We start from the raw sequence: 22,377 nt of genomic DNA, 5'->3' as shown, positions 1-22,377 counted from the left end.
TTAGCTCATTAAAGTAAATGGGAATGAAAAAAACATTTTGTTTTCCGTGTTTATACCCACATAGTTTATGAAGCGGTCTCATCACAGCATACTCTTCTTCATCGGCCTTTCTTTGCTGCAGAGCTTTCTGTGCAAGTACCAGTGCATGCTGGAAAATAATGCATTACCACGATCGCAGCGGGGTCTTCTTCACTTCTTGTTGTGGTGAGCGGTGCTTAGCAATAACATAATGCCAGATCAGACTTCCAGCCCCCGCCCTCCTCCTCGCCTTCTTGTTCTCCCAGGCAGGGAGGCCTGTCTGTGGGCTGATGAATGAGCAGCAGCACAGAGTAGTGCTCCCCCCCCCTCTCCTTGGCCCTGGTCCAGGCCCCCTCTGTCAAAAGACACTGATCTCCCATCAGCCCGAGCGCTCTTGCCCTTAATGGTCAAGGTTGGTATTAAGACAAGGAAAATCTGATCTCAGGTTAGTGGCTGGGGGAGGCGGGGAGGGGGGGTGCAGGTACCTTGAGGGGAGGTAGAGATTGGAGAAGTGATAGAGTTGGAAAGGTGGATGATTTAAAGCATTTTGAAAATGAGAGAGGGCGTGCATTGGCTGAGAATGAGACGCACTGAGAGGATGACTAGGAAAGCGAGAATGTGTTGTATAACCAGGAGAGGGAGAGAGATGTGAGAGGGAGAGAAAAAGCTGGAAGGTTTTTCTCTCTCCCTCTCTCTCTCTCTCTCCCCGGTATGGTCTCCGCAGCCGAGCCCTTTTAAAACCATTAGAGGCAGGATATTTGTCATATTATGTTATTAGATTAGCTGGGACCTCTAATGAAAGCTGTGGCAATTTGTCAGCCTTATGGATAGCTCCATCCCCCACCACTATTTATCAACTAGCACCCCATCACACCCAACACACCCCCACCCCAGCCTCAGCGCACACACGTACACACAACGTAGTCGAAGCAAAACCGCATCCAAACGTAGATGGGAGAAATGGATCGAGCTCATAATGGGATTCCAATGCTAAACACCCCTCCTAGTGTTTTTTGTCATTTGGGGTGAGCACACCACTCGCAGCCAGAGCGCCCGAAGGGAAACGACAGAGGATTATTTCAAGGTTTTTTTTGTTTTGTTTTTTTTCCCCTTCTCTCCCTCTCCGTCACCATAGCCCATCCTGGATGGAGCTGTCTCACAACATTTATCTTACAGTATCGGATAAGAAAAGATGTGTTTGCTGCCGCTGTTTGCTGCACACTGAGGATCGGTTCCTGCTTATAACTCGCCTCAGTTTTACCTCGATCTGCAGTCAGGGGTTACTGATAAAGGAATGCGTGCAGACTGTAATTAGCTCCATGAACTGTACGCTACACTTGAAATAGCTCTGAAATGCTGCTGCATGAACCGCTGTGTTTAAAGAGGAAAAAGAATACAAGATTAAATGTAAAGTTTGCCAAGACTTAGTTTTGTCGAAAGGGTTCGAGATGCATACTAATCTCTCTGTTCCTTCCGTCCCTTTAGCGGTGAGGAACGACCGGAACAAGAAGAAAAAGGATGAGAAGAAGCAGGAGTGCACAGAGAGCTACGTGCTGAGTCCTGACACGGAGCAGATGATCGACAGGGTTCGCAAGGCACACCAGGATACTTTCCCCTCCCTCTGCCAGCTGGGCAAATACACTACGGTCAGTGGCATGAGACTGACAGTCTGTGTGTCCTTATGTTCATTCACCTTTTTCAAGTGTGAGAGTTTTGTTTTTTTCTTTGCCTTTGAAATAAAATTGATCTGCAAATATTTTCTTCCTTTATTCGTACAGACTAACAGCTCAGAACGACGTGTGTCCTTGGACGTAGACCTGTGGGACAAGTTCAGTGAGCTGTCCACTAAGTGCATCATCAAGACAGTGGAGTTTGCCAAGCAGCTGCCCGGCTTCACGACGCTCACCATCGCTGACCAGATCACTCTGCTCAAAGCTGCCTGTCTGGACATCCTGGTACGAATAACGCACACACAAAAAACATCTACCTTAGATGTTTTCAATGAATAAAACTGGAAGTTCGGTTTTAATTTTTTTTTCACAAACCGAGTCTGTCTGCTGTCCACAGATACTGCGGATCTGCACACGCTACACACCAGAGCAAGACACGATGACTTTCTCAGATGGACTTACGCTAAACCGAAACCAGATGCACAACGCTGGCTTCGGTCCCCTCACTGATCTGGTTTTTGCCTTCGCCAACCAGCTCCTTCCTCTGGAGATGGATGATGCAGAGACGGGGCTGCTTAGTGCCATCTGTTTGCTGTGTGGAGGTACGGCAGGTCTTTAAAAAAAGGCCCTTAAAGCTTGCTTGGGTCATGTTTGTGTCAGAAACAGCAGCGGGGTAGCAATGCTGCACTCTTTTCCTTAGCACCATCTAGTGGCCACTGTGGTTCTAACAGTCGGAGAGTATTGGCTGACCCTTTTCTCTGTGCTTTCTTTTTTTTGTTTGTTTGTTTTGTTTACAGATCGACAGGACTTGGAAGAGGCAGACAAGGTGGACATCCTGCAGGAACCCCTTCTGGAGGCGCTGAAGATTTATGTAAGGAAGAGGAGGCCACACAAACCGCACATGTTCCCCAAGATGCTGATGAAGATCACTGATCTTAGAAGCATCAGTGCTAAAGGTCTGTAGTTCCCTTGTGTTTCTACATATATAGTGCTACAGTGATTACTCAGGTGTACAATTGATCATTTCTACTTTTTCTTTTGTATATTCCATTTTTGAATGAATGAATGAATGAATGAATGAATGAGTATGTTTTACCAGAACTTACACTGATAGCTTACATTTTTCCATCTTGCAGGAGCTGAGCGTGTCATCACGCTGAAGATGGAGATCCCCGGCTCCATGCCACCTCTCATCCAGGAGATGCTGGAGAACTCAGAAGGTCTGGAAAGCGGAGCCGCAGGCGGACGACCCAGCGGCGCCCCCCCAGGCAGCTGCAGCCCCAGCCTGTCCCCCAGCTCTGCCCAAAGCAGTCCAGCTACACAATCGCCGTAGTCACGGCCCACGTTTTCATTTTCATTTTTTCTTTGTGTTGCGCTCTGTCTCCTCCCATTAATGTTCTGAAGAGGAGGGGTGAAGGAGGTGGGTCTTCTTGACCCCTAACTGCTGAACACAGGAGACCAGCAGAGCCAACCACCTCCTCTCCGACAACAAAAATCCCAATTTCCTGATCCGCTTTCCCCTCTCTCTGGATTTCTATCCAGACATGAGGGGAGATGAGGCTGGACAGGCCAGGGTAACCGGATGCCTCCAACATACCACACCGTAAATACTGCTGATGACTCTTCCTCCTTCTCCCTCCCTTCTCCACCTTTTTTTTTTCTTTTCTTTTTTCTTTTTGAAAAGACTAACGGAGATGAGGTGTGGATGAACCCGAGAGCGGTTGGAGCACAATGGAACAAATATAAGGACGAGAACAATGAACACAGACTGACTTGACAAACACCAGACACTTTTGTTTTTTTTTTTTGTTTTCTTTTCTTTTCGTTGTTGTTGTTGTTGTGCTCTGAGGCAGACTACAACTGAACTTTTGGGACTTGTCAAAAGAACCCACTCCTCAAAGACTCTGGGTCTTTTCCTCTTTTCCAGTTTCATGAAAAAATAACAGATTTCGTACAAAAAAAAAAGATATATAAATATATAGAGAAAAATTAAGGACCTATTGCGATCGACATGTCCAGAACAGGATGGCAGGTTGAAATGAGGACATGTTTTCTGAGCTGAGATTAGAAATTGTTGTACTCCTTCACTGTTTGAATCTTTTTCATACCCATCGAGTATTGAGGAAAAATGCTTTGGTTTCACATTTGTATATTCTAATTGACGGGGGGAAGAAAAATAAGATTATTTTTTTCCCTTTCCAGTCTACACAAGCAAACACACACAAATGTGCACAGAAAACAAGTCGCAATGATTATCACCTACTATTCCAGGTCGGATTTGTTTTCCTTTTTTTTTTTTTTTTTTTCTTCCAAGAGATTGGGGGGGAAATGATTGTATGAACTCAGTTGTATGATATGGTCACAGGTCCTTTCAAGAAATCAAATTAATGAAGATTCATTATTAAGGTGTATTTTAAGTAGCCTTTTGAGTTTGTGTATATAAGCTGTATTCATTTCTTTAAAACTATGAAGAGTTTTAGGGTTCACCTGATCGATTTTTTTTTTTTTAAAGAATACCGTTTTATGTGTTTTTAGGTTTGTGATTCAAGAAAAGACGTTTTGAGCACATTTTACTGAAGGAAGTTCTTTCATGTTTCGTGTCCTACTTTAAAAAAACAAAACAAAAACATGGCAGACCCATCACAAATCACTGGCTCTAAAGGTTTTGGCTTCACGAACAGTTTTGCCCCCCCGACCCCACTTTTCTTTCTTTTTTTTCTTTTTTTTTTTATGTACAGTAGGTAAGAAAGTAGCACTCCTGTCGGGGCATAGCTTTTTTTGTGTGTTTGGCCATGTAGCAGAAAGAGAAGGCGGCGTTTGAGGAAATGGTTTAGACGCCTTCTGTGGCCTGACGGGCTCAAACAAGCGGCGGCGGCTCTGCTTCAAAGAGAGTTGAAATGTGAACAATGGTGTACATACACTCTGTATTAAACACAAGTAAATCTCAGTGCTCTCTCTCAGTGCATCAATTTGTAGTCAATAGGAGAAGACTAGACTCTAGTTGATCCCCCTCCTCTACCTCTGCCCTGTCAGCGATCAGGCAAGGCGAGGTCCCAAATGTGATGTTTGTCAGCTAACTCCCCGCCCCTCACCTCCACCTTGGCAACCTGTGGTAGAAACAATATGTGACTTAACTGAATACAGAGCAACCTCGTGCCCTGTGACACCAAAAACGCCTTCACCATTGCTACACGTCACCCAGACCATCATTACTGTACGCGCACCAATGTCTCAGGAAGGAATCATTTTTGTGTGCTTGGCCTGTCATTTGTATATGTTCTGTGCTGCAACCCCCTCCCTCTCCGGTAACAGATGCACATACACACACACACCTCTGCTACTGAGCCCTTCAGATTTTTCTTCACTCACTTTTGTTTGGCCTGGCAAAACCAGGACTTGTGCCGAGAGACACTGACCCCTGACCGCTCATTTTTCCAACATCCGTAGGATGCCAGTGTGGACTCTCTCCGAGTCGTTCACATGTCCTCTTTTCTTTCTTTTTTTTCTCTTTTTTTTTTTTCTTGTACGGTCAAAGCTGCTTTCGTCATTTTAGGACTTAACCTGTCCAGAACGGTGCACAAATTTTCCCTCCACAGCGAATCTGGAATAGCAACAGACACACAGTCAGTTTGAAAAGTATGGAATATGTTGCAATTTTGTCAAGATTATCAAGCGACTTTGGAAAAAAACAAAAAAAACCAAAACAAAACGAGAAAAAAGATTTAGAAAAAATAATAAAACCAACATTTAATAATTAAACGTTTGTGTTGTTCATATGGTGGTCTTTTCAATTCTTTTCTTTACAGCATCACACTCATTAGCTTTTCATTCATTTACACTGGTGAACCATCCACACGCAGTCACTGACTTTAATTATGCTTTCTGGAAGGTTTGGGGCCACTATTAACAGCCAGGAGCTGTGTTGCATGACTATATAACAGAGAAGCTTTATGACCACAATGAAAACCTCCATTACAGTAATGTCAGAGTAAAACATTATCCAGCACTGCAAATTTGTAAGCTGTAAAAATACTTTCTCTTGAAATGGTTTGGGTATTTTTTCTTTTTCAAATTGAAGCAGCTCAGTGCATTTAGGTATGCAAATATAGTCAAGATGTCCTAATAAGGTCAACACAGAGAAGAGTGATTTAAGTGTCTTTTAATGTGGCCTGGTCATTGGTGCCAGGTGGGCTGGTCTGAGTATTTCAGCAACTGCTGATCTGCTGGGATTTACTCACATAACCATCTCTAGGGTTTACAGAGGATGATCAAAAAAAGGAAGCTATCCAGTGAGCAGCAGTTCTCTGTGAAAATATGACAATGTTGATGACAGAGGAGAATGGCAAAGCTGCTTTGAAAGGATAGGAAGCCAACAGCAACTCAAATAAACACTTGTTATAACCAAAGTATGGAGAAGAGCATCTCTGAAAGCACAGCATAGCAAATCCTGAAGCCAATGGGCTCGAACAGCAGAAGACCACACCTTGTTCTATCAGCTAAGAACAGGAAATTGAAAATACAATTTTCCATGGGCTCACCAAAACTGAATGGAAAAAGATTGGAATAATGTTTCCTGGTCTGATGAGTCTCCTTCAGCATTTAACATAAACAGCATGAAAGCATGGATCCATCTTTTCAGGCTGGTGTTGATAATGGTGTAATAGTATGAGGATATTTTCTTTTTTGGCCCCTTTAATCCCGAAATAGTATTGTTTAAATGCCACAACCTACCTGGGTGTTGTTGCTGACCACATCTATCCCTCCAGTGGCTGCTTCCAGCAGGATAACGCACCATGTCACAGATCACAAATCTTCTGAAACTGCTTTTCAGAATGAGTTCACTGTACTCAAATGGTCTCCACAGTCACCAGGTGGTAGAACAAGAGATTGTCATCATAGATGTGCAAACGACACATCGCCATCAACTATGTGATGCTGTCATGTCAGTATGGTCAGAAAATATCAGAGGAATTTTTCCAGCACCTTGAAAGAAAAGGGGTTGAACGCAGTAGTAGCAAGCTATTCTTAAAAACAAACAAAAAAACTGGCTGATGAATCTATATGCAGATAGTGGAAAATAGATGCGTGCAGCATATCAGAATATACTAACTGGAAAAGAAACCAGTGTCAAGATAAAGATACCAGTACAGAAAACATTGTAAACAATACAGTAAATGTTCTTCAATAAATATCCCAAGTTAGCCAGTAAGCTATCCAGTAAATGTGTGAGAAATGTCTATTGTGAACCTACAGAACTTGCGGCCGCTGCGTCGGGTCTCGCCGTCAGCCACGAACACGCTGACCTCCACCAGGTTTGGATTGGTGAACACTAGATCGCTGAGTAATAAAACTTTTATTTTAAGGGATTTATTTATGACCCAAGGACTGAATTTCCTCTGTATAACTGAGACATGGTTGAGGGCCGGTGAGTCCAGCGCTTTCACAGATCTCTTACCTGATGGCTGCTGCTTTTTAAACTCTCCTCGAATATCAGGCAGAGGAGGAGGACTAGCGGTTGTTTTTAAGAAGCAGTATAAATGTAAACCACTGCCATTATCAACCTCAGCTAGGTCGCTCTCACACAGTGCTCTGTGCTGTGGTTTACAGACCCCCAAAATACAATAAGAACTTCCTTAAATGACTTTTCTGATCTGTTGGCTGAAATTATGCCCAAATATGATCATGTCCTTATTATTGGGGACTTCAATATTCATGTGTGCTGCCCTGACAAGCCAATGGCAAAGGACTTTTTAAATCTTATTGACTCTTTTGATCTTGTGCAACCTGTGTCTGTGCCTACACAAAAATATGGGCACACGTTGGATCTTGTTTTAACTCACAATTTACCTGTCTCTAACTTAGAGGTTTGTGATGTTGTATGGTCAGACCATAGGCCTGTCCTGTTTGAGGTTTTCCTTCCTTGTACTAAAGTTAATCTTCCTCCTGTTGCTGCTAGGAGCTGTCGTATTTTTAACCCTTCCTCTGCTGGACAGTTCTCTATTGTTTTTAATCAGAACGGCGGCCTTCCTGATTTCATATGCAATGATACAGAAGAGCTGAGTATGTGGTTTTACTCTGTCTGCCAAACTGCTTTCGATTCAGTGGCCCCCTTTAAACTTAGGCAAGTAAAAGCCAAACCTGAACCCTGGCTGAATGAAGACACCCGGGCTGCCAGAAGAAAGTGTAGGAGAGCTGAACGTAAATGGAAGAAGGATCAACTTCAGGTGTCATACCAAATGTTACAAGATTACTGGAATTCTTACCAGAAAACTGTAAAAGATGCTAAGAGGAAACATTTTGCTGCTATTATTCAGGCAAATTGTCGTAAGCCTCATGTCTTATTTAAGACTATTGACATGGTCCTTCATGCTCCACAGACTGCTGGTGTCGAGTCTTCTCAGGAAATTTGTGAAAACTTCCTACACTTTTTTATTGATAAAGTGCTATCTGTCAAAGCGCAGACTTCCCAGTCTGTTCTCGACCCTTCTACCCCTGTCCCTAGTTCTGCTGTCTTTGACAGGTTCGAGCCAGTTTCCTTGCTCTGCCTGCAGGAGTTGGTTGCTCACATGAAGCCCTCAGGTTCCCCTTATGATGCTCTCCCTCCTCGATTTTTCAAAGAGGTTTTTCTCACTATAGCATCAGCTGTACAATCCATTGTAAATAGTAGTCTGTCCTCTGGTGTTGTACCTGTCAATCTCAAACATGCAGTGAGTCAGCCTCTACTCAAGAAACCTGCTCTTGATCCTGATATTATTGCGAATTACAGACCTATTTCCAAACTGCCTTTTATCTCAAAGATTCTTGAAAAGGTAGTTTACAAGCAATTAATGTCCTTCCTAGAAGAACACGGTATTTTAGAAGTTTTCCAATCTGGTTTTAAAGCTTTACATAGTACCGAATCTGCCCTTTTAAGAGTTTTTAATGATGTGTTTTTGGCAAATGACTCAGGTGACTGTGTTATTATCGTGCTGTTAGATTTAACTGCTGCTTTTGATACAGTGGATCATAATATTTTAATTTCCCGTTTAGAGCAGTTGGTGGGTATGCGGAGTACCGCACTGCAGTGGCTCAGATCCTATTTGGCAGAGCGAACTTTCTCTGTGAAACTCGGGGAGTTTGTATCCTCTGCTGCTTCTCTTCAATGTGGGGTCCCACAAGGTTCAGTTTTAGGCCCGCTTCTTTTCTCTCTATATCTCCTACCCCTTGGGTCTATTTTCAGGAAACATGGGATTTCTTTCCACTGCTACGCCGATGACTCCCAGATTTATTTCTCACTTAAAAAGATAAATGGCTTCTCAGTAGACCCGCTGCTCAGATGCCTTGATGAAATAAGGGCCTGGATGGACTTTTTACATTTTAATGAACAGAAAACAGAAGTGATGGTTTTTGGTGGCGCTTCTGAGGCCACTATTATAGATCTTGGTTCACTGGCACAGTATGTTAAACCAGTCATCACTAATCTGGGAGTTAAAATAGAGGCAAATCTTAAACTTGAAAGCCAGGTCAGAGCTGTTGTAAGATCTAGCTTTTTTCATTTGAGGGAATTAGCCAAAATAAAGCCTTTCTTATCGAAACAGCATTTTGAGACAGTAATCCATGCCTTTGTTACTTCTAGACTGGATTATTGTAACGCACTTTATTTTGGGGTTAGTGATGCGTCCATTAGGCGCCTGCAGGTTGTGCAAAATGCTGCAGCACGTCTTTTAACTGGAACAAAAAAGTTTGAGCACATTACCCCAATTTTAATTTCACTCCACTGGCTACCTGTACATTTTAGGATTGTTTTTAAAATTCTATTATTTGCTTTTAAATCTTTTAATGGCCTGCCCCCCCCCCCACCACCACCACCTCTCGGAGCTACTACAACCATATACACCTGCCCGTTCCCTTAGGTCCGCCAATCAGCAGCTCCTTAAGGTACCGAAAACCAAGTATAAATTTAAAGGTGATCGTGCTTTTGCTGTAGTTGCTCCAAAGTTGTGGAATGATCTACCCTTGCATGTTAGGCAGGCCTCTTCTCTCTCTGAATTTAAAAGTCTTCTTAAAACATATTTATTCGCTGAAGACTTTGGCATTGATTAGAGGGGTTGACTCAATTTGTTTTAACATGTTTCAATTTATTTTAGTTTTTTAGTTATTTATTTTATCTTATCTCATTTTAATTTTCTTTACTTATGCTATTAGCATGTACAGCACTTTGTGAACTCTGGTTTTATGTTAAAGTGCTTTATAAATAAAGGTGGTATGGTATGGTAGGTATTGTGTAGACTGTATTTCTCACCATTGTGGAGCTGCTGTGAATGAAAAAGGTAAGTACTAGTAACTTTTTATTTTTGTATTTATTTGCATCAAAGTGGACTGAATATGCTGCTGAGCTTTAAATAGCCTACTTGGGCGCTTAGAGTGCTGCTTCGAGAAGTTTACTCTGCGCTACTAGCCCCACCCATTTTACGAAACGATGACGTCTGAGCCAATCACGATGCTTCGCGCGGAATTTCAAATATTTTCAAATGCCCATCCATTCACCGATGTGATATTGTTCCGCCAAATTTGTAAACAAAATAGTCCCTTTTGTCTAAACGCGAGTTCAATTTGATCAGAGCAAATACACAGTGCATGACAAACCTAGTATGACAAAATATTACACGCATTTCATTACAAAACACAAGTGAAGTCAAGTTTTAGTGGGGCGACCGAGTGCGTTTAAGTCTGGCGGATTGATATCACAACACTTCCCTGGACCAGGCGACGGACAACAAGGGACCGCTGTTGAAGGTTGCTTACGTTAGGTAGTCGTCGGCATGGCAGATTGTCGTTTTAACTTTAGGCTGATATGATCGTGTAGTTAAAGTCCTCGTTGTATCCTTGTCTATGTTTATGGATTTCCCAGGATTTCACGCATCTGCAAAGTGACTTTCAGGTGAGGATACGATAGTCCTAAACGACCGTTATATTAGAGTTTAATAAGTCGTGTAACACAAGTGGCGACCCGACATTAAGTTTTTTTAACGGTGGCGTTATAACGATACACGTTTTTTCTTTTTTTAACTAGAGAATGTAGTAAATGATAAAAAAAAAACAATCAAACTTACAGCTAGCTATGTATTTCTGGCAAGACGAAAACTACAGTCGAGGCCACCATGCACGTGGGATACTGGGAAAACGTTTGCTAGCGCTTTACTGAGGAACAACGGTCCTGCTGGTTTGTAATAGAAATACAAAACAAATCTAGGATTAGATTAATCCTACATAGAGTTAAAAAGAAGTGTAGAATAAACTAAAACTACCTAAAATGTCATAAACCAAATTAAAAAAAAAAATAGCTAAATGTCATCGTTAGGTATGAATACAATGTTGCCGCCTAGTAAATGTCTTTCCTCGGCTTGGAACGACATTTAAATGCTATTTAACATTTAAAGTTTGATTGTCTAATGTGGATTTGACTGTGCCTTTCGCTGCTGACACTTGTGTTTCGTAATGTTCCCAGGTAACGTTGGGAAAATGCCGTTGCACGGTAAGATTGTCGTGATTAAGCGGAGTGGAGGAGATGGGACTGAATTTCCTCTGACTGCAGCATGTTTATTTGGAAGGTTGGTAGAGTTGGCCTTTGTTTACCTTCTGTTTTAATCCCACTTACAGTAGTGTTCATACATGTAAGACACCCTCGTGTACTACAGAAAACGCATACACTTCATCAATGTTTCTCATGTTGCGATTGTGATGGGCTATAAAAACTTTACTGTTAAGCTGTTGAAGTGAAGAAACTATGTTTGTTCTCATATACAGTAGACTTTACATTGTTAGATCAAAGCTCTCAAGAAAATCCACATCAGTTTTGCACCATCTGACCGGCTGTAGCTCAGGGAGGTAGAGCTGGTCACTTACTGATCGGAAGGTTGGTGGTTCGATCCCTGGCTCCTCCAGTCTGCATGTCAAGTATCCTTGGGCAAGATACTAACCCGAACTTGCTCTCCGATGGGTCCATCGGAGTATGAATGTCGTTAGAAAGCACTATGTATAAATAAAGTGCTTGTGAGAATGGGTATGATTGGGTGAATGAGGCATGTTGTATAGAGCGCTTTGAGTACTCCGTGAGAGTAGAAAAGCCCTCTATAAGAATCAGTCTTTCTTCATGAGCCTTTAAAGATCAGCTCCCAGTTACATGTAAATATGAAGAGGTTCCACTTATCATGCAGCTGAATGCCTTCTGCTTGTGACCTTACAGGAAGCCTGACTGTGATATTCGTATTCAGCTTCCTCAAGTCTCCAAGGAGCACTGCCGGATTGACTTGAATGAGAATAAAGAGGTAAGAAAATACAAGGAGCGCGACTGCTTTAATGGCCTTAGTTTGCCGATATTTAAAAAATGATTGCTGTGGGGAATGTTTGCTTAGATGCTGTGTAATCATGTAGTTGTGCTTCTGCTTTGAAATGTTTTCATTGTTCATGTGGTGTTTCTCTCTCGCTCTGTCTTTCTGCCAGGTCATTTTGACCAATTTAAGCTCAGCAAATCCAACGCTTGTCAATGGCGAGGTTTTGCAGCAGTCTGAGCGCTTGAAGCATGGAGATGTTATAACCATTATCGACCGTTCTTTCAGGTGAGTGTGGTCTGAAAGAAACATTTTAACAACCTTTTTTCATAAGCCGTTAGACAAACGCTGAGGTAAAGGGCATTCAAGTTGCGTGTGTTGTTGGAACAGAAGTCTAATCTCTGAAATGCAACCTGCAAAAAGTCAAGGATGTGAGGAACCCGCTGAAACCGAATGTAATGCTTAAGCCCAACAATAGAGATTGACAGACCACGTGACTTTCGCGCATTGCATGCCGGTAACTCGTGGCAAAACAATCCAAATACCTGCATCAAATGCAAGCATTTGCAGCACCGCAAAACGTTCATTCTTCGGTTCCAATAAATTCTTGCTTTTTCTTTGCCCCCCAAAAAGGTATGTACAAAACGAAGGAGAACAATGCCGGTCCGTGCAAAGACAGACTTAATGAAAAGTCAAAGAAAAGGTACGAGGAAAAAAATCAAACCAGTGAAAGCGTTAGACCCTTACGAGCACACAGAGGGACAAAATACGTTAGCGTGTTGCCCAACTACACCACGCTCATATTTGTAATTATACGGTTCTTTGAGTGAGTGCATACACTCGTGAAGTTTAGTAACTTCAGGTCACTGCAACAAGCCCAGGTACAGTTTACCGACGGATGGGTGCAGGACCTTGAAATGCACCGTGTAGAAAGTAAAGACCATCGTACATATCAAAAGTTTACCAGTCTCACAAATCGTCTTCATAAATACACATTCGCTAACAGTTTATTAATAGGACCTTTGAGCTCAACGGTAATTAATTAGTAGAAGAAATAATTTCTGGTTCATTACAGAAATGTAGCAGTGACAATAATATTGTATGCTGTAATCGTACTGGGCAATTAGTGATACAAAACAACAGTTTTGTCCTGTGAATAAAAGTATATGTTTTTGTCAATGTACCATAATAACAGAAGCGAAACACAATATTGTGTCAGGACAATTTACTATTTATGCACAATAAATAAAGGAGCATAGCGCGACAATTTCTGTTCAGCGCCAGACTTGCTTGTAACCTATATCACCAATTATGTCAAATCAAATCAAATCACTTTTTATTGTCACATCACATGTGCAGGCACACTGGCACAGCACATGCGAGTGAAATTCTTGTGTGCGAGCCCCACAAGCAACAGAGATGTGCAAACACAACAACACAAACGAGCAAAATATATTATGTGATAAAAATGACGCATTAACTACAACAGCAGACTGACCTTTGTGGAAATGCTTGGAGCAGACTAACCTGTGAGCTGGAGTGTTCTGGGACGTTATATTTTGTCTTTGAATGGCTGCAATCCAGTCGCCTCTTTGTTACTTCGGAAACATGGCTCGAACAATTTCTCTTCAACGACGTAATCCGATAACAACCGATCTCTTTACCCGTCGGCTTTCCGTGGCTGTCATGCGACCGGCTATTGCAGTTAATAATACAACAGCTTCCTGCCATTTTTTGTGTTTCTTTTTATCGCTGTATAACTGATTTCAATTGAAAGCCTGCGTGCGCTAGTACCTCTTGCCACGAGTTCCCAGAATTTGCGGTTTTACCCCTGAGTGACGTCACATTTTCAATCTCTATACTAATATGAAATCTGTGTTGGCCGTTTCAGTTAACATGGTATTGGTTTGTTGGTTATTATTGCTAAATGCAAATTCAGGTGAGCAGCACTGGAGTTAATTTATTGTTTTTCATGTAGAGATAAAAATGAGATAATCTATCTTGTAGAAAAGTGGTGGGTAATTGGAATCTTCTGATGTGTTTAACATATTTTAAGAGCTCATAGATTATACTGCTTGCAGTGGAAATGAAACAGTCCTGTACTTAGTGTCTCCATGTTAGCATTGTCATGGTCACCCTAAAGGGCATCTTCTATGTCTTTGCTTTTGATTATTTCAGGTTTGAGTATCCTCCGGCACAAACGCCAAAGAAGAGGTCTGCCATTGGAGGCAAACCTGAAACCCTCAAGGTAATTTTATTTATTTATTTTCCTTTTAAACCACTCTATTTCAGCCTTCCACAACTCTCTTAAAAAAGTTATTACCTTTCTAATAAATTGGATTGTTTTACTAATGGGGGCGTCTTATTCTTAGGTTCTTCAAGACCAGCAAGTGGGTGACACCCCTATTGTGGAAAAAGGAGAAAAGAGATTCTCTGAAGTGTCATCAGGTGTGATTTCTATTTAGAAACAGTCGTTTTTAGCAATGTAGCTATGTGAAGCAGCGTACACTTACTAAATATGTCTGAAAATAAGCAGACCCATGTAACCAAAGCTGTAAATGGTCTTGCAGAACAAGCAGCTAAACAGCCACTGACTGATTTGTTTTATTATTTTTTTAAGATACTTGTCTTAAAGATGGAGCCAGCCATGACAATATTCAGCGTTCCTTGGAGAAAACCGGAGAGTTGGAGTCCAAGGCAGATGATAGCCTGCTACAAGGCAAGAGCAACTCCCCCTTCAGCGACCTGTATCAAATGATCAAAAAATCTCTGGATGTCAAGACCCCTCGGAAATCTTGTGCCAGTCAGCTTGCAACGCCTTCCTCAAAGGTCGCCTCTCCAAAACCCAATTCGGTCAGAAAAGGTAGTGCCATTTTCACTGAGAGAAAAAGCACTCCTAAGAAAAGTGAAGTTCTAGCTGGACCTGGAAGTACAAACGGGGGAACCCCAGCGTCTGTGAGGAAGCAAGCGAAGGTTCCAGCTGCTGAGACGGCTGAACCCAGAGCAGAAAAGGCTGAAAATGGCAGCGTGATTGAAACGGCTTCACCTCGGAAAAGAAATGGCGCAACTCCTCAGAAGTTTACTGTAAATGAGGTTATTGAGCAAATTACAGCTGAAACACCCAAGTCGCCTGCGAGGAGGAGGAGTAAGGAAATGTCACCTGGCAAAACTCCAGTGACCAAGAACCAAGAAGAAAAAACAAAGGCATCACCCAGGAATTCAGCTGGAAAAGGTTTTCCTGCTCAAAATTGAATTATAATATTTCTGGGTGTGGCTGTATAATTGATATTGTACACTTCTGGTAGCTTGATACTAATGTACGAGCATATTTTGTTTTCATAGGAAAAGAAGTGTCCAAAAAACGCAAGAGTGGAGAACTCGGAGAAGACGTGCCCAAACAGCAAGCGAAGAGGAAACGCGTTTCCTTTGGAGGTTACCTGAGCCCAGAGCTGTTTGACAAACGGTTGCCTCCTGACTCTCCATTACGCAAGGGGGCTACCCCACGGAGGAGCTTGTCTCTCTTGAGACCCAAGCAGTCACTGCTTAGACGAGCATCCGTCATCGGCTTGCTAAAAGTAAGAATGGGCAGTTTAAAGTGACAGTATACTTGGAATGTTAAACACTTATTTAAAACATATTGTTTTCCATAGGAGGGCAGCCCACGTGCAAAAAGTCCTGCAAAAACAAAAACACCATCACCTAAGAAATCACCGAGCAAGAAAATGGCTTCTCCTAAGACTCCAACTTCTGGGAAGAAGTCTCCCAAATCCAGATCACCATCACCCAAGGCAGCATCTCCCGCGAAGAAGTCGCCCAAGTCCAGGTCCCCGTCTCCCGCGAAGAAGTCGCCCAAGTCACCCAAGTCCAGGTCCCCGTCTCCCGCGAAGAAGTCGCCCAAGTCCAGGTCCCCGTCTCCCGCGAAGAAGTCGCCCAAGTCCAGGTCCCCGTCTCCCGCAAAGTCGCCCAAGTCCAGGTCCCCGTCTCCCGCGAAGAAGTCACCCAAGTCCAGGTCCCCGTCTCCCGCGAAGAAGTCGCCCAAGTCCAGGTCCCCGTCTCCCGCGAAGAAGTCGCCCAAGTCCAGGTCCCCGTCTCCCGCAAAGTCGCCCAAGTCCAGGTCCCCGTCTCCCGCGAAGAAGTCGCCCAAGTCCAGGTCCCCGTCTCCCGCAAAGTCGCCCAAGTCCAGGTCCCCGTCTCCCGCGAAGAAGTCGCCCAAGTCCAGGTCCCCGTCTCCCGCGAAGAAGTCGCCCAAGTCCAGGTCCCCGTCTCCCGCGAAGAAGTCGCCCAAGTCCAGGTCCCCGTCTCCCGCGAAGAAGTCGCCCAAGTCGCCCAAGTCCAGGTCCCCGTCTCCCGCGAAGAAGTCGCCCAAGTCCAGGTCCCCGTCTCCCGCGAAGAAGTCGCCCAAGTCACCCAAGTCCAGGTCCCCGTCTCCCGCGAAGAAGTCGCCCAAGTCACCCAAGTCCAGGTCCCCGTCTCCCAAAGCAGCTTCTCCTACCAATAAATCACCCAAATCTAGATCTGCTTCTCCTAAAGCAACCGCGAATAAATCACCAAAATCCAAGAGCCCATCTCCTGCAAGAGGAAGATCTCCTTCTAAAGTGGAAACTCCTAAAACCAATGAACAGCAGAAAACTCAACGCAGGGCTTCAGCCCCAGGGCAGATTCCCCACGAGCAAGTTCCTGCTGGAAAAAGAAGGGCAACTGTGGGTTTGCCTGGTACTTCTCTGGAAAGTGTCCCTACTGTCGTCCTTACACCAGCTAAAACTCCCACTAATTCAGGAGTTCAGACCCCCACAGTCAAGGGGCGATTTTCTGTGTCACAAATTAGTACACCCTCTCCAATAGCTGAAGCCGACAAGGTCACTGACCAGGTTCTTTTGCCCACCGTCACCCCTAAAACACACAAGGGAAGGAAAAGCACCTCGCAGAAGACTCCAGGTGCTGCGAAGAGTGCAGTAAAGATGCACAGAAGAAGTGGCATTTCAAGAGCATCTATAAAAGGTATGATAAGTGCTGAAATGTTTGATAGCTGGTTTCAACTCTTGGTTTTTGTTCCCAGCACTAGAAATCTGTCAGTTCCAGTCAGAATGAAGGTCATTAGTGGGAGTAGCTGAAAGCTACTTGTTTTACTCATTTTCTTTTTATCATCTTTAAAAATGTAAATTTAATTTAATCTTTCAAAGCTGTTTATAATTAATTAATGCAGTTGTTGTGGAAAAAGAAATCTGATGATCACGATGAGAATGAGAAGATTAATTTTGTGTGTTTTCTTTCTTTTTTCTCTCATGTCCATCCAGTCTCCAATCCTTGGGCGCACATTGTGAAATTTGGTCAACCTAAGGCTCAAGTTGTTGCTCCACTTAAAAAAACCATTGGCCAAAAGCCTAAGAAGAGAGCAGTGCCCAAACCACAGGTACATATTGTACCAAGTACAGTTATGTTTTATGTTTATGCGTCTGTTGTTCTGAATCTTTATAATGATCTTTATCAAATCTACTTGTCTTTCCAAAACACCAATCAGACACCTGCCAGAAATCTGAAGGGCTACGTGAGCACTGGACATGCAGACTCGCCCGCCACCATTGTTGTTGGTAGAGCACACAGACAGACCGTTGTGCAGCCAACTGGTGCTGCACCAAGAGTGGTCACCAATGTTCCACTCTTCAAAAAGAACATGAAAATGGATGAAGACTTGACTGGTAAGCACCTCTCCTTCATCCGCAGCAGGTGGTGAAACTTGTGGCCAATTTCAGTTTTGTGCCTTCTTACATTGTGCTGTTTGATTTCAGGTATTTCTGAAATGTTTAAAACTCCTGTAAACGAAAGGAAGCGGAAGTCTTTAATCGATGATAACAGCGTCACAAAGACACCAGCTGGAGGTCAGAGCGCATCTGTGATGGAGCCATCTGTGCTGAGCACACCAGAGGAACCAGGTAAGCTGTGTATTTGTGGTGTTTTGATTGGTAGTGAATCTTGAGTTCTGCATAGTCCAAATAAGCTGGCTGGGACATTAAATTGTTATAAAGGAAAACAAAAATATGACTTATTTACAGGTGAGATGATAGTATCTCCGCTGAGTGTTACATCTGCAGTAAAAGGCAGAAGATACAACAATGAGGCAGTCCAACGCCTCCTTGATGAAGATCAAGACGCCACCTTCATCGGCCAGATTCAGTCAGAGTCAAGTGAACGGCAGAATGCAGATTTGCAGGTGTCCACTGTAACAACTCCCAAACTGAGGCCAGAATTACCAGATTCTCTGACCGGAGTTAAGAGGATCATGAAAACGCCAAAACAGAAGGCTGAGCCTGTTGAAGATTTGAGAGGGAAGCTGTTGAAAACTCCAAAACAGAAGCCTGAAAAACAGGAGTGCCTCACTGGAGTCAAGAGGATCATGAAGACTCCGAGACAGAAAGCCGAACCTTTAGAGGACATCAGAGGGAATCTTCTGAAGACTCCCAAACAGAAGCCTGAACAGCAAGAGTGCTTCACTGGGGTTAAGAGAATATTTAGAACTCCAAAGGAGAAGGCTGAACCGCTTGAAGACCTTCAAGGGAAGATTCTGAAGACCCCCGAAGTCCCAGAAGCTGGTGATGCCAGTTTGGGTGGTGGTAAGGAGCTTCTGCAGACGCCAGCACAGTTGCAAGAATCTGACGCAAAAGGCATGAAAACTCCAAAAAGCTCTCCAGTGGTTCACCTCACTGGAGTCAAGAGAGTGATGAAGACACCTGTGGAGAAAGGTGCTCCTGTCGAAGATGTGGTTGGCGTGAAGAGGCTCATGAGAACTCCCAGACAGAAAGGCGAACCTGTTGAGGCGAATTTCGGGCTCAAGAGACTCATGAAGTCGCCAAGGCTGAGGGGTAATGCTCCAGTGGAGGACTTCGAGGGACTTCAAGAACTTATGGAGGAGCCACTGACTGAGCCCACAGTACAACCAGAGGCAAAGGAGGTAATGCATTCAGTATTCATACAAAATACATGCCCACCAAAAAAGTCTGAACATCTGTCTGTTACTGAGTTAACTCTTATCAATGCCATTGCCTCTAATCCCTGGTTTTAGAAAGTTGTTTGGTGTGCATGGTTTAGTTTTCTAACAAGACCTCATTGTCCAAATTGGTTTTGTTCTATTTTTAGCAGGGTGAAGCTCAGATGTCTCTCGACAGCAGTGCAAACGTGGTAAAAGGTGGGTTAGGTTAACTAAAACTGTTAAATGTTTGTTCTTGGGAGCGTGGACTTGAAAAGGGTTTGATCAGTGTGACTTTCTTTTGTAATGTTGTCAAAACATATCAGCCTCCACACAGATTCAGCGTTAAACTGTTTCTTTCCCCCCTCTCTCTCTCTCCTTTTGGATGATGATGATGATGATGATGATAATAAAACATCAGATGCCATGGAAACGGTCTCTCAGGCAGATGCAGTACTTCTTGAGGAAGCTGAGGTGAAGACTGCTGTGAATGCAGATCCTGCACATGAGAAGAAATCTGTACGAGGCAGAAGGGCAAAAACGGTGGAATCTAAAGCAGCTGAGGATAAACAGGAAGAGCCTGTAATCCCTGCTCCATCCAGAGGAAGAAGAGGAAAGAAAACTGAAGCTACAGCACCACCTGCTGTTAGACAGACAAGAGGCAGAAATGCGAAGACAGCTGTTGAGCTGTCAGCAGAAGAGAATCACCTTCCTTCTCCCAAAGTTGCTCCTAAGCCAAAAAGGGGTAGAAGTGCACAGCAGTCTTCTGATGAGCCTGAAGTTGCTGCTGAAGCTGAGCGTGTTCAGAGCCACCCACTTGATGTTGAGGAGAAAGCAAATGAAAGTGCTGTGCCCAAGCGAGGAAGAAGAGCTAAGCAACCCAAAAAGTCACAGCAACGAAATGCAACTGAGGATGTTCCCCAAGATACACCAGGTATAACACTTTAGATTATTTAGTGCCTTCCCTTAGGAAGTATAACTAATAACTGAGCATGTTGCATTATGTTATTTCATTTTTATCATATGTATGTTTATAATTTATGTATAATTTTCTCCCCCTTGTTTTATCTTGCTCTTGTTTAAATTAGATGCAAATGTAGCCTGCAGTGACCAGCCTGAGGTGTTGCCAGGCAGAGCTGATGAAAACAAATCTGATGCCATGGAAACTGTTGTCCAAGCACGTCAAGCTGAAAGCTTACTTCACGTGCAGACACCAGCTTCAGTTCAGAAGAAATCTGTCCGAGGCAGAAGAGCAAAACAGGCCGAATCTGAAGAACTTGAAGATAAAAAAGAGGCAGCTGAAATTGCTGAAGATCCCATTGTGCCTACTCCAGCGAGAGGAGAAAGAAGAGGGAAGAAAATGGAAGCTGTAGCGCCACCTGCAGCTAGACACACAAAAAGAGGCAGAAATGCAAAGTCTCAGGAGAGCACCTCTGAGACCTCCGCTGATGCCAGTGCCCAAGCGTCTCTGATAAACACCAGTCTGTCTGCACTCCAGACAGAAGAAGCTGTTGTTAAGCCAGTCAGAGGGAGGAGAGCAAAACAAACACCTGTTAAGCCAGCTCAACCAGAGCCTGAAACGGTTGAAACAGCAAGTGGGGAACAGAGCCAAGTGGAAAACTCTGAGCCTCAGAAGACCACTCTTCCCACTGCTGGAAAACCACGAAGAGGGAGAAAGGCAAGACAGGATACCGCTGAAAAGAATGAGGTGACAGAAGAGGTGGTCAAGCAGGCAGCAGTGGAGACGAATGAGCAGTCTCAGCCTCCAGCCAGAGTAAAGAGGGGCAGAAATGCCAAACAGGATGAAGAAAAGATGAATGAGCCTGCTAAAAAAATAAAACTAACAAGAAAGTCTGAGGAGGCCCAAACGGAATTAACAGAAGCCCAAACTGTTAAAATGGTCATTTCAGAAACAACAGAACCAGCCCAGATAAGCGAACAGGCCAGTGTGGCCACGAAGCCCAGAAGAGGAGGGCGGAAAGCAAAACAAGACACAGAGAGTGTGGAATCCATTGAGGTCCAAGAGGTCCCTGTTCTCAGCACAGAAAATAAACCCAAACGAGGCAGGAGGGGAAAACCAGCTGCCGAAGAAACTAAAGCCACTGCCGAAAGTCCTGAACACAAGCCGAAGGCTGAGGAGGCGAAAAACGCTGAGCCACTTTCCTCGTCTATGAAAACTAGCAGGTCAAGGGGAGTGAGGGCTTCTGCTAAATGTGAGACTTCACAAGCCATTCCAGCCAAGAGAGCCCGCAGAGGTACAACTGTTTCTCCTGAGGAGGTCAGCACAGAATCCACAGTTTTGGTTTCCGAGCCTGCTCCCACGTCAGTGGAACCAGCAAGAAAGGGAAGACGGGGAGCATTCAAGTCCACAACAGAAGAGCCTACGACGACTACTGATCAGAAGAATCCTGAAGCTGTTGAGAGCAACGCAAAGATGCCCAAAAGATGCGTTAAGTGGAAATCACACTTGGAAGTCTTTGAGATTCCAAAGGCGACACCTGTAAAAGCAGCGCGAGGTAAGAAGTCTAAAGCTGCAGACCAAGTCAACAGTGAAAGCAAAAATGTGTCAAATGATGCCAACAAAACTGAAGAGGATCTCTCAGATAAAGCTGTTGACAGTAGACCTGTTAAGAGAGTCGGACGAGGGGCGAAGACTGCTGCCAAAGTGGAACCTGCAAACAACCCAGAGAAAAACGTTGAAGCCAAAACGCAGCCTAAAACCCGCAGAGGAAGATCAGCAAACAAATAGATGTATTTGTACACATCAGTACCTTTTTAATGATAATCTATTTTTGTACTTGTGGCTTTTTTTCTCTCTCTCTCTCTTTTTTTTTTTTTTAAGATTGTAATGCTTTGTAGTCCATAGTTTTATAGTGAAAAAGCTTTGCCTGAGTTCAGCAGGGAATCTTTGTTTTTAATCATTTGGTGTCAAGCTGTATTATTCTTCACTGATTCTGCAAATACTTTATGGTTCAAAAAATTGGTTATTAAATTTTTTTCTACATTGGAAAATGTGTGGAAATTGTTTTTATTTTATTAAAAAATGTTTAAATCACAATTTTTGAATGCATCTACATATTGGGTTCAGCTGGTAAATAGATGATCAGGTTAGAAGTAAACACAGTTTATAACTCAAATAGTTATTAGTGTAATAGAATTAGTGATAAAGAAAATAATAGTATGTTTAGCCTGTTATCATAGTGGGCTTTGTGACAATGTTTTAATTAAATGTGTCCTGAGACCTCTGCTGTAACTACCTCAGAGGTTGTAATTTAAGCTCTATTCTGCAGTAGGTTTACAGTTCACCTTAAGTGAAAGGCTTAAAGGTTTCAAGCTGAAATAAATTGGCTTTAAAATGATGCATTTTATAATTCTACTTTAGAGACCTCAAGTGAAATTGGACAAATTTTAAAATATT

General features: G+C 43.3%; 2 protein-coding genes across 16 annotated transcripts in view; both read left to right on the top strand.

The window, feature by feature from the left end:
* Window positions 1-5,451, top strand: part of raraa (retinoic acid receptor, alpha a) — a 147,752-nt gene extending 142,301 nt beyond the window's left edge. For both annotated transcript variants that reach the window (XM_085416037.1, XM_085416035.1), the window contains 5 exons: window positions 1,504-1,664; window positions 1,797-1,973; window positions 2,086-2,290; window positions 2,486-2,644; window positions 2,825-5,451. In XM_085416037.1, the coding sequence (XP_085272163.1) occupies window positions 1,504-1,664; window positions 1,797-1,973; window positions 2,086-2,290; window positions 2,486-2,644; window positions 2,825-3,021 (899 nt within the window). In that variant the 3' untranslated portion in view covers window positions 3,022-5,451. The remainder of the gene's footprint in view (window positions 1-1,503; window positions 1,665-1,796; window positions 1,974-2,085; window positions 2,291-2,485; window positions 2,645-2,824) is intronic.
* A 4,985-nt stretch (window positions 5,452-10,436) lies between these two features.
* Window positions 10,437-21,971, top strand: mki67 (marker of proliferation Ki-67). 14 transcript variants are annotated; one of them, XM_085416031.1, is made up of 18 exons: window positions 10,438-10,608; window positions 11,176-11,278; window positions 11,914-11,995; window positions 12,171-12,286; window positions 14,177-14,246; window positions 14,371-14,446; window positions 14,619-15,230; window positions 15,341-15,573; window positions 15,649-16,079; window positions 16,113-16,181; window positions 16,371-16,996; window positions 17,293-17,408; window positions 17,517-17,694; window positions 17,785-17,928; window positions 18,049-18,944; window positions 19,130-19,178; window positions 19,381-19,893; window positions 20,048-21,971. In XM_085416031.1, exons 2-18 carry the CDS (start codon window positions 11,190-11,192, stop codon window positions 21,706-21,708), a joined length of 5,961 nt encoding a protein of 1,986 aa, XP_085272157.1. In that variant the 5' UTR covers window positions 10,438-10,608; window positions 11,176-11,189; the 3' UTR covers window positions 21,709-21,971. The 14 variants fall into 14 exon arrangements, with proteins under 14 accessions (XP_085272146.1, XP_085272157.1, XP_085272155.1 ...); XM_085416029.1 differs by adding an exon at window positions 16,182-16,253 and having other exon boundaries at window positions 15,649-16,148; XM_085416027.1 differs by having other exon boundaries at window positions 15,649-15,821; window positions 15,903-16,996.
* The last annotated feature ends 406 nt before the right edge of the window (window positions 21,972-22,377 follow it).

The sequence above is a fragment of the Rhamphochromis longiceps genome, linkage group LG8, assembly GCF_057381845.1.
Source record: "Rhamphochromis longiceps isolate RC_006_pf linkage group LG8, R_longiceps_female_GT1.1, whole genome shotgun sequence".
Lineage (NCBI taxonomy): Eukaryota > Metazoa > Chordata > Actinopteri > Cichliformes > Cichlidae > Rhamphochromis > Rhamphochromis longiceps.
This window is presented reverse-complemented; position numbering and strand designations above follow the sequence as displayed.

Coding starts and splice junctions, on each gene's coding strand:
- mki67 (XM_085416019.1), top strand. CDS start 11,190: ATGCCGTTGCACGGTAAGATTGTCGTGATTAAGCGGAGTGGAGGAGAT. Junction 14,447..14,618: donor ATTCTCTGAAGTGTCATCAG/GTGTGATTTCTA, acceptor TATTTTTTTAAG/ATACTTGTCTTAAAGATGGA. Junction 16,997..17,292: donor TTCAAGAGCATCTATAAAAG/GTATGATAAGTG, acceptor ATGTCCATCCAG/TCTCCAATCCTTGGGCGCAC.